Source organism: Lathyrus oleraceus, chromosome 5 (assembly GCF_024323335.1).
Source record: "Lathyrus oleraceus cultivar Zhongwan6 chromosome 5, CAAS_Psat_ZW6_1.0, whole genome shotgun sequence".
NCBI classification, from domain to species: Eukaryota; Viridiplantae; Streptophyta; class Magnoliopsida; order Fabales; family Fabaceae; genus Lathyrus; species Lathyrus oleraceus.
The window spans coordinates 148,321,733-148,332,873 of NC_066583.1; the positions used below are offsets into that span (position 1 = coordinate 148,321,733).

Here is an 11,141-nt window from a genome sequence, read left to right on the forward strand (position 1 = left end):
TGGAAGCCATCCTTGTGAGCATGTCTTGTTTGCACTAAGTGCATTTAATGCACACGTTCCATATGTCAACTACTCACACTAGGTGTGGCTAACACGAGGCACCTTCTTCGTAGAGCACCCTCTTAAAGGGATATATCTCTTAATAGAAAATGATACCATGACTTAGATTCCTGGTCCGACCTTCCTTTTGACAAAAATCCTCGCTTCAAAACTAACAGTAACGACTTGAGGGACAATTGTTTCGAGTTGGCCAAAGACTCATAAAGAACCGACTCAATCCGTAAGTCCAATCACTAGCGAATAAGTGTACTTGCATCCATGGACGCCGCACGAAAGCATCCAATGGCTCCCGACTCTCCACTCTTAGCAATCTAAAGATGGTTATAATCGTTCTTACTATATAAGTGTTACTGTAAGTCACATTCAATTGTAAAGTTCCACTTCAATCTCATACTGTCTTGAGTGTCAAAATATTTACTTTTTTTCAGATAACATTTTCCGATTATCGGAGAATAACCATCATCACATCAAAAGCTTTTTTACGGTGGTCGTCTTCAACCTGACCTTGTTTCTCTCTTCAAGTACAAAATAAAACCTAATTCAATTTCATCTTATACTACTGAATTTCATCTCATTTCATTCATTCAAACAAACAATAAAGAGTACTTTTGTGTTTTCTGAGTTAAAAAATGGAGAAAAAAAAATGATAGTAGTAAATTATTAGTAACATCCAAGCATCCGTTTGATTGCACAAAACAACACATCCACAACAAACAAATCAAATCAGTACTCCAATACAATAATAATAATAATAAATACTAGTACTACCAACAGCAACAAAAACAAAACAAATGAAACAAAGTAACATATTTAATGACAGTATCGAACAAACAGAACCAATAAGCGGGAACAACGCGCCTTTTGTTTGAAACAAACTTACTAGTACTATCCTACGCGCACCTTCAACAAGAGTTAAAAAACCACCGCTAGACCTTTTCTTTGTGTCTGTTTTCAGACCCAAATCCACAAATGGTCCTACCTAGGTTCCCTAATCTGTTTCTCTTTCAATCATATCCTCAACCCTTCCCTCCCATGCACGTGCTGTTTTTCTGACATTCCTTCAATTTTTTCCTTCTTCTTCACTCCACTTTTTTTCTTTCTTTTGGAAGATTCAATATGCTTTTTTTTTTCTCTTATCTTCACTCTCCAATTCACCGTGGCGTGAAATTGGGGAGACTCAGTTTTGAGTGTAAAGAAATAGACACCTGTGACTCTGATCCCTTTCACTTCACATAAACGTTCAAATCCGGGTAGATATCATTGGATTGGAAAGTGAATTCTAAGCAAATTTTCAACCTACTTTTTTTTATGATCACTGAAACTATAAATATCCTTTTTTATATTGTTTTTTTATTAGCCCCATATGGTCAAGTTCTGAACTTTTGCTGTGTTGTTCTTTTTTCAGGTTAAGGTTTTTTTGTGGTGTTGGTGTTGTTTTGACTGAAATATAGATGGAAAGAAGGGGTTGGATATGGCACAGTAAAAGTTCTGGTGAAACTGAGAGTTCTGAATCAATGTCATCTCATTCTGAAAGATTATCAGATGACCAGGTCCGCTTTTTTCGCTATCATCATACATTTTTAACTGTTGTTTTGTATTCATCGTATTTGTCTCTATCCTAGGTAGTTGCTGTGTGTGTTTGGGGTTATGTGAATTCTGTTATGTCCTCTTTTGAAGTCTGAGATCTGTGATTGTTCAAATCATTGTAAGTTTGGAAAAGAAATATATGAATATGATTTTTTAGCCATGCTGTATAGGTATATGCTACTCGAACTGCTCCGTCTTCGGAAGTCACGTCCAAGGCTGCGTCAAACGAAGATGTTGTTACTGATGTGCTTACTCTAACAGAAAAATTGTCCGCTGCTCTATTAGATGTTAGCTCCAAAGAAGATTTGATAAAGCAAAATGCCAAAGTTGCTGAAGAAGCTGTCTCAGGTATGTGTTGTATGCCCAGCGCGAAAGCCGTTGAGGCATTGCAATTGACTTTGTTGTTTTTGGTCTGATTGTTGTGTTTGTTCAAGTTCTGTCTCCGTTATGGTTTATCGAAAAATGAATACCTAAAATTATATAAACATTGCTTATTTAGGCTGGGAGAAAGCTGAAAATGAAGTATTGACTTTAAAACAAGAACTTGACGCTGCAAAACAAAAGAATGTTGTTCTTGAAGATCGAGTTAGTCATCTTAATGGAGAACTAAAGGATTGTATGAGGCAGCTCCGACAAGCTCGAGAAGAGCAAGATCAAAAGATCCATGAAGCTATTGCAAATAACTCTTGTTATCAGGAATCAAAAAGACCTGATCTTGAGTGGAAAGTTGCTGAGCTTGAGGCTCAACTTCAAACAGCTAAAGAAAATGCTGCTACATCAGTTCATTCTGGTCTTCTACAGAGGCTTGAGGATGTGGAGAGGGAGAATTCGTGTCTTAAAATTGAACTGCAATCTCGGCTCGAGGAACTTGAATTCAAAACCATTGAAAGGGATTTGAGTACCGAATCTGCCGAAGCAGCAAGCAAGCAACATTTGGAGAGTTTAAAAAAGGTGGCTAAGCTTGACACCGAATGGCAGAGACTGAATGCCGTGGCACAAAATCATATAGGCCTTTCAACTCAGAATGATCTGATGGACGATTTCCTTGAAATGGAAAGGCTTGCGGCATTGCCGGACACAGAAAGTGTAAGCAGTTTCTCTGTGGTAGGTAATGGAACAGACAAAATGAATGCTGAAGTGGAAGCATTGGTTCAAAAGAATTCTACATTGGAAAAGAAACTGGTGAAAATGGAGGCAGATAAAGTTGAGCTAGAGATGGATTTATACGAATGCCAAAAACAGCTGGAGGTATCACAAAGTCGGGTAAAGGAAACAGAATTGGCGGTAATAGAGCTTCAAACTCAGTTAGATCTTGCAAATAAATCAAATGAAGAAGCATATGATGAACTAAAAGCAGCCCGAGAAAAAAATGAAAAAGCTGAATCAAAACTTAGAGCAGCCCAAACGGAGGCAGAAGAATTGATCTCAAAAATCTCTTCACTGGAGGAAGAGATTGAGAAAGAGCAGGCTTTGTCTGCTGAGAATTTGGCCAAGTGTGAAAAGTTGGAAGATGAGCTTTTGAGAATGAAGCAAGAAGCTCAACTTCAGCAAGACACTGAAATATTGCATAAGGAAGGTGCCGATAGCAAGTTAATGTTCAATCAGGTAACTTTGGAACTCACAATGCGAACTCTCTAATTTAACCATAGATTAAATATACTGCTGATTAACAATCTCGCTCTCTCAATTATGATTTGCATGATGCATAGAGCTAAGTTTTGCATTAACCATTTTATACTTGGTCTTGATCTTGTCATCATTTGATGTAGGAGAAGGAATTAGAATTGGCTGCTAATAGATTTTCCGAGTGCCGGAAAACCATCGAATCTCTAGGACAGCAGTTGAAGTCCCTTGCAAAATTGGAAGACTTCCTACTTGATTCAGAGGACACTACGGAGTTAACTAGTGAAGTAACACCACCAGATCCCAAAAATAACAGTGACAATAGTGATTTGAGTTCGCCAAAAATAGATTCTGAATTGTCAGATTCACCAAATCCATCTATTAGCTTTGGAAAAAGCCACTTTAGTTTTGGTATGTTCTATCCTACAAGAGCTTGAGCAGAACATGAAGTCATTGAGAAAAGAAGTGAGAGAAAAAATAAAGTGAACTGTAAATATGCTTCATAAGCATTCAAACGTGTATAAATCCAAACTTAGGCGTACATATGTATATCTAGATAGCGCTGCTTAATAAATTAAAATCGTCATCTTTTTTCCAGGAAGGAGTATGAATTATGCAGCATATTGTATATTCAGGTAGGGGAAAGGGTAAAAAAGGCATGCATTCATTAGTAATATTGAGTACCAAAATCTAATTATAATACTGATGGAATTGAATAAGGACGAAAAACCGAAATTGCCATCAAAAGCGTCAAGTTTTATAATCCTAATAATGGATGAAATCCAATCCACCAAAGGGAAAGAAGAAAAGAAAAAGGACCCTACACGCTTAAACAAACTACATTGAAGGCTTTCCTTTAGCTGGAAGCAATGTGCTACTGCTACCGTTCTTCCTTTTTTATCTTCTTAGCATATCATAGTAATACTCCGGCTTTCTGTAATCCGACATGCAGATGGCCTGATATCACAAAAGTACCGAATCTTGTAATATATTCAAGCATAGAAGACTTATAAAGTATGCAACTCAAACAACTTTATCTAGATAAATTTTCTCATCTGTTTTAGTTTATAAAAAAGGTAACATAAACTTTCATCTGATTCGACAATGAAAGAAATGTTTACCTGCATTGCAAATGCCAAGTGGATTAGTGTTGCTTCGGACCAAGGCTTTCCGATAAACTGAAGGCCAATTGGCAAACCCAATTTATCATATCCAACCTGTGATATATGAAATATGAAGCACACATTTAGATATATAGCATATAAACAACATCTAAATTCTTGTATAACGAACACTACCGGAACAGTGACAGCAGGAAGTCCTAGGAAGTTTCCTGCTATGGAGTAACGAACAAGTGCAGCTGAAATAATGGAAAACAGTTAAAAATGAAACGATCAAAAAATAACAATTAGAGTTCAACTACCATATAAGTTTCATGTATACCTCCATTGACATAGTCAAGTTCGCCGGTCTTCAAGGCATCATCTTGAATCGGATATGCTGTCACGCTGTTATAAATATATCATAAACATGTAATTGCATAATTAAGAAAAAAAACTATGGTTAAAGTAAACCATTCTGTGAATTTGATAGATCAGGATGAACGAACCCTGTTGTCGGTGAGACAATGACATCTGCTTCGGAAAATATTTTCTTGTGAAACTGCAGTTGGCGATTCCTGTTCACATTTAAAGAACATGTGCCTTAAAAACAAAAACACAACTCACATTCTTGTTTAAATGATTTGCAAACACAGAAACGCGGGCATTGAAACTGAAACGCCTTGTTTCACTCACCTAATTCTTTGAGCTTTAACATACTCTATGCCGCTGAAAGCACCATAGATGCTTTGTGCTACCCTTACATCCCATCCTAATTCTGCAAAATTCCTTTGGTAGTAATTAACCGATGTCAGAAGCTGTACTCTTTCAATCTAGAGAGTAATAAGGAGTAAAGCAAAGAGTTTATAAAGATTACATACTTTGCTTTATAAGAATCAAGCGCTGTAGAACACTCCGATCCAATTGTTATATAATGAGCCAGGCGCATCATTTCTATATCTGGTATGGTGACATCTATAATCTTGTATGTTTGAAGAAAAAGAATGCCAAGTTAGCAAGTAATGTCTCGGCTGTTTCTCAATTTTTGATTCGGTAATTGTTGATGAGGGGAAGTAGCAACCATTAACTAATAGAATTTTTATATTGTTCAATACCTTCCAATTGTAATGATCTTGAAGCTTTAGCAAAGCTAGGGAGCAGCATACTTTGACATCATTACTGCAATCATCAAACCACTAATTGATGGAAGTAGTGGTTAAACAGCATAAATGATGTTAGAAAAACATACTTTTATAATCCACGAAAATGATAATGCGTGTTTATATCTTGAAATTAGGTGTCTAACCTTTCCGTATTTCGCCAACCTGATGGAAGATATGGACTTCGTCAAGCTTAGTCTTGGAAGATTAATCTTGGTCTGAAGCATTACAAAAAGGTTTTAGAAGTTCAAAGAGATTATAAAAAGTGTATATCTAATCAGAATCATGATAAAGGATCAAAATCTTTACCAATACACTGGAGGGTGGATGCGATGGAATTTCGCCACCGAGAGCTGCATAACTATAAACAGTGAAACAACAGATGCTGTAAAACCAATCTATCAGTTCCTTGAAGATAAAGTATCACAGAAATGACTACTAACACTATCAGCGCATCCTCGACCGTGCTTGCTAATATTCCCACCATTCCAACTGTCCAGTTTATAGGAAGAACTCTGGATATAGCAGAAGCGCGTTCATGTAAATCATAGTTAGAAATCTTCTAGTATTTAAACATGATGCGACAAATGAATACCTACCCGTCATGTGGTATACGCGTGAAAGTTGGTTTCAGACCAACCACACCACAAAGAGCAGCAGGCATCCTTACAGATCCTGAACAGGTGCAAACAACATAGTGATTCAACAAATGAAAGACCAGATAAATCATCATTCATTCTAATTATGATAATCAAGAGATTTAAATCAAATACCTCCTCCATCAACACCGAGTGCAACAGGGCACAGTCCCGCTGACACCAACGAAGCAGATCCACCAGAAGAACCTCCTGCAATCTTCTTGCAATCATATGGATTTCTAGTAGGCCTATAAAGTAAATAAAAAGACAATCAGAGTAAATCGACTATTATTTAATGCAAAGCCGCAGTATATGTAACATAATACGAAAGAGTGTAACACATGGTGATGGACTGATGGTGGTACTAATCGTACCCGTAGTGTGGGTTTATCCCACTAGCTCCAGACCCAAGTTCATGCATATTGGATTTCCCAACAAGTATGGCACCGCATTGCCTTAAACGCTTAACGCAGCAAGCATCGTCTTTACAAGGCCTTTCCTTATGCAGCCACTTTGTACCTCCTTGAACACACCATTTTAAGATGCTTTAGCAAATTATGAAATCAGCAGCTTAATCATTAGAACAGATGATCCTGAGAAAAACAATAAAATGGTACACTGCCTTACCTGTTGTTGGATACGGTAAACAATCTATCTCGTCCTTTATTGCAACAGGTACTCCGTCTAGCACCGAGATTGGTTCCCCTGTAAAATATTATTGCATCAGGTTAGTATCTGAACTTGGTTGAGTACACATAACATGGAAGCATAAACAAGGAGTAAACGTAAGGATCCTGATTCTCGGTTGTAAGAGAAGCACACATTCACATGCAGTAAACCGTCTTGCGACTTGAGATGTTATAAAGTACCTCTTTGATACCGAATGGTTGATTCAGTTGCTTGTCTTAGTATATCATCAACATTGTAGTCAATAAAAAATCCCATTTGAAGCGGTGGTTTTACGGATTCATCGATAGCAGCAACAAATCTTTCAGCAACCTGTGTAATTAAAATAAAAAATTTCATCAGAACTAGAAACCAAATCAACCACTAGAAAAATGAAGGACTTGTGGATTTATTCTCTTCCCTACACCTCTTTCACACACCACAAGATTCTCTATACCATAAATTTATGCATGCATGCAAAGTTTTCATGAGTGAACCATGCAAAAGGAACAATGAAAGACGAAATACCAATAGCGGTGTTATATCGCCCGATCTGTAAGCTTTGGAATAATCCATTATCGTCCAGCGAAAGAATGAAGGTTTTCTTTCTAGAGATATAGGCAAACAATCTATTGCATGTTGAACTTTTTCAGGCGGAGATAAAGAAGAATCTATGCATTTCACTTCTTTTTCTTCAATGTCTGCAATTATAAACTCAAATCAGTCATCTACTTTTTCTACAATCAAATAATTCCGCACTAGGCCAAAACTCCACAATCTAATTCTTATTCTCATGGCCATAAATTAATCTCTCTCAAACCTTCAAATTGATGTAATGGAACATATAGAGGTGACTCTTCAAATTCTGCGTTGGTAATAAGCTGCATAAACACACAAAAAAACACTTGATATATGCTATATAATGTTAAGTATTCTTGAACCAGTTACAGTTACAGATATATACATTAATTACCTCGTGAATAAGATTGTTGCCTTTCAAAATGTACAATATCATGGTTCCAAGTAATGGAAATTCCAATAAATAAGTAAAAACCTTGACTAAAATTCCTGTCATACGAGGAGCTGCATGCAATCGAGAAAATCATCAGCATTTTGTTGACATGCATGACCATCAATGAGGACATTGAAAGACACCAAACTACAACAGAATAAGAAAACTAAAAGTTGTATATAAATAAACCTTTGACATTTGCTTGGAGGTAGAATTCAGTGCTGTAAGGGCTCAAGTCAACATCATTTGCAGGCGGGTAAACAACAGACTTACGTTTGAACAAAACCATTATGTTGTTGGTATTTGGAAAGTAAGACAGAAAAAGAAGAAGAGAACAAGATTTGGCGGAGAATGCAAGAGTAACTAGAAATGAAGTGAAGAGAGAGGAATTTATAGTGAGAGTAAAAACATGGTGCAAGTATCGTGTGTAGAGTAGAAGATTGGTAAGAAAGAATTAATACGGTTATTTAAAACATCACGCTTCTGACATTTTGAAACGGTGTTATGATTATTACAATTCACACGAGTCAGAAGCTGACTTGTAATGATAGAGGCAGTAGTTAGGTAATGCACTAATGCTGCTGAGGTAAGAGGTTACAAATAGTCAAATACTAGTACTAGTATATATAAAACATAAATTAAGGAGTAGTACGTAGTAGTTGTTTGTCTTGCGTATACTCTTAACTTATTATTTGTCACTTAATGTAATGTAATGCATACATCTTCATAAATTTATCAAATACTAGGGAATACTCTATCCAAAATAAAAGAGTACTACAAGATTGTAAATTATTGGAAAGGTATATTTAAGGAATTTGAAATATGTGGTGAAATAGTTAAATGAAGTCTTAGTATGAGGGAGCATCATTCCGGTACCGTGGAGAGAGAGAGGTGGGTATGTAAGATTAACACTCTAACATTTAATTTAGTTATTGAATGAAAATTAATATGTGAGTGAGAATGACTTGAATATGTGAAATTACGTGATCGGGTCTTTATATAGTATGAGTAGTTAAAATCGTCTGCATGTGATTCGGTGCTTCGTGCGAGTTGTCGTTCGACTAAATTTCAATGGTGAGAGATGTTATAGAGGGTGTAATCGTGTGTCCTTGATAGATATGAGGGTTCACCTATCCCATACGCCTTTCTCTTTAATGTTAGCTATTAGGTCTTCTTCGTGGGCCTTGCGAATGACCCATAACAGTTTATCCCAAGCCTTTGTTCTTATGTCGTAGAGCAAAGTTTTCTCGGGTTCATCTTTAGTTCTATCTATGGTGGAAGAAAATAGAAGAGTCTTGATGGGATGTTGATGTCTTTGGGGAGAGGTGCATTAAATGTCCCCCTCGTGATTAGCAACGTCGTAGGTATGTCACGACATGCGTCCCTACGTCTGAGGGTAATGATTTTTTCAAGTACTTGGATGTTTGTGTCTGTAGGTTTAATGTATGAATATCTAACTGATATTTGCTAATTAGAATAGTCATAATTGTTACTCATTAGGATAATAAATGGCATAGATTTATATATTAGTGTAGCAGATTTATTGGGTTGAGATTAATAGTATTAAGTATTCTAATAAACTGCATAAATGTATATATGACAGTTGTTGATTTATGAGGCTGAAAAGTGTAATTATATGAGAATTTTCAAGAGAGAAAAGACAGTTTTCAGAATATCTCTGAATTTGACATGGTATCAAAGCATGTCACGATCCAACCTAGTCTGTGTTCTTTAGTCTTGTTTTCCTACCTTGTCCAAATTTCTTGGTCTTTATTTTCCTGGTTATTCATTTTCCAATCCATATTTTCATATCGTATTCCCAATGTTCTTCGATTCAATGTCAAAAGAAAAACATGTTGTTTTCATGGTTCTCCTAAATGGCAAAAACTATTCAGCTTGGGAGTTCCAATTTTCTTTATATGTCAAAGGAAAAGATTTGTGGGGTCATGTTGATGACATAACCACTTCCCCTAAAAAGACAAAGATAAGGTTGAACATGCCAAATGGGTAGTCAAAGACGATAAAATCATGTCTTGGATCACTGGTTCGGTTGATCCCAATATTGTTCTGAACCTTCGTCCTTACAAGAGTGCAGCAACAAAGTGGGCTTACTTGAAGAAAATTTGCAGCCAGAACAATGCACCCTGAAGATTCTAGCTGGAGCACGAGATAACTAATTTTAAATTGGATAGTCTCTCTATATCTGATTTTTATTCTCAACTCATGAATCTTTGGCTGAATACACTGATATAGTTTATTCAAATTTAAGTATTGATGGTCTAAGCACGATACAAAAAGTTCACGACACTACTAAACCTGATCAATTTCTCATGAAATTGAGATACAAATTTGAAGGTATCAGCTCCAATTTGATGCATAGAGACCAAACACCCTCATTGGATGTGTGTCTCAATGATCTATTACGTGAAGAATAACACATTCTTACATAATCTATCATTGAAGAACAAAAATCATATATTGTCCCAGTGACATACATTACACAAGGGAGGTCAAGAAACCATGATATGAGCAATATTCAATGCTTTCCCTGCAAGCGCTTTGGATATTATGCCTCTAATTGTCCAAGAAAGTTATGCAATTATTGCAAAAATGATGGACACATTATTAAAGAGTGTCCAACTAGGCCACCAAAGGGAAATGCAACAACCTTCACAACCTCCGTTGATTCTTCTATAGTTGTCCAACAACGTGCACCTATTGTTGTCCAACAAAATGCACCTACTGTTGTTCAACAAACCGCGCCTACTGATGTCTAGACTTTAACCCCTGAAATGGTTTATCAAATTATCATTCCAGCGTTCTATGCTTTGGATTCTCAGGTAATTCATCATCACTTTGGTACTTTGATTCTAGGTTGTCATACCCTCAAATTTACCCTACCTCCACATCACCCTTTATAACCCTAATTCATGAGTATACATTCCGCACATATCATATCATAATCATTTATACTTATGATCCACAAAATTCCACAAACCAAAGGCATGAGGTTCATTTATGAAGCTCAAAACCCTATGATCATGTTAAGGTGTGCCCAATCCACCTTGACCCTAATCTATATCCTCAAGCATCCAACAAGCTTGGAGGATCATTCAAGTCATCTCAATCACTCTCCAAACCCAATTTGTATGGTGTGTCCCCTTTGAAGATACATGAAGATTCATATGGTCACCCAAGGACCTTAGCCATAACTCTTGACCCTATTTGGCTTGTACAAGTCATGGTTCACCTTGAGCCTTGATCATGCCATTTAATATCCCTAAAATCCAAATTT

At 36.5% G+C, this 11,141-nt stretch overlaps 2 protein-coding genes across 3 annotated transcripts; one reads left to right on the forward strand and one right to left on the reverse strand.

Moving 5' to 3' along the window:
• The first annotated feature begins 941 nt into the window (after positions 1–941).
• LOC127079096 (filament-like plant protein 3) lies at positions 942–3,871 on the forward strand. 2 transcript variants are annotated; one of them, XM_051019506.1, is made up of 5 exons: positions 942–1,310; positions 1,466–1,610; positions 1,818–1,995; positions 2,147–3,252; positions 3,417–3,871. In XM_051019506.1, exons 2-5 carry the CDS (start codon positions 1,512–1,514, stop codon positions 3,705–3,707), a joined length of 1,674 nt encoding a protein of 557 aa, XP_050875463.1. In that variant the 5' UTR covers positions 942–1,310; positions 1,466–1,511; the 3' UTR covers positions 3,708–3,871. The 2 variants fall into 2 exon arrangements, with proteins under 2 accessions (XP_050875463.1, XP_050875464.1); XM_051019507.1 differs by lacking the exon at positions 942–1,310 and having other exon boundaries at positions 1,349–1,610.
• Positions 3,872–3,918: 47 nt separating this feature from the next.
• LOC127079095 (fatty acid amide hydrolase) lies at positions 3,919–8,290 on the reverse strand. The gene is made up of 20 exons (XM_051019505.1): positions 8,036–8,290; positions 7,808–7,917; positions 7,655–7,715; positions 7,363–7,535; positions 7,038–7,167; positions 6,796–6,873; positions 6,543–6,690; positions 6,304–6,416; positions 6,130–6,205; positions 5,974–6,045; positions 5,840–5,891; positions 5,677–5,748; positions 5,486–5,566; positions 5,252–5,352; positions 5,067–5,159; positions 4,880–4,948; positions 4,714–4,778; positions 4,569–4,630; positions 4,392–4,487; positions 3,919–4,227 (listed from the first exon to the last, which is right to left on the reverse strand). The coding sequence occupies exons 1-20, from the start codon at positions 8,133–8,135 to the stop codon at positions 4,168–4,170; spliced, it is 1,812 nt and encodes a 603-aa protein (XP_050875462.1). The 5' UTR covers positions 8,136–8,290; the 3' UTR covers positions 3,919–4,167.
• Between the last annotated feature and the right edge of the window lie 2,851 nt (positions 8,291–11,141).

Coding starts and splice junctions, on each gene's coding strand:
- LOC127079096 (XM_051019506.1), top strand. CDS start 1,512: ATGGAAAGAAGGGGTTGGATATGGCACAGTAAAAGTTCTGGTGAAACT. Junction 1,996..2,146: donor TGCTGAAGAAGCTGTCTCAG/GTATGTGTTGTA, acceptor TTGCTTATTTAG/GCTGGGAGAAAGCTGAAAAT. Junction 3,253..3,416: donor GCAAGTTAATGTTCAATCAG/GTAACTTTGGAA, acceptor CATTTGATGTAG/GAGAAGGAATTAGAATTGGC.
- LOC127079095 (XM_051019505.1), bottom strand. CDS start 8,135: ATGGTTTTGTTCAAACGTAAGTCTGTTGTTTACCCGCCTGCAAATGAT. Junction 7,716..7,807: donor GCAACAATCTTATTCACGAG/GTAATTAATGTA, acceptor GTGTTTATGCAG/CTTATTACCAACGCAGAATT. Junction 4,228..4,391: donor ACTTGGCATTTGCAATGCAG/GTAAACATTTCT, acceptor TTGTGATATCAG/GCCATCTGCATGTCGGATTA.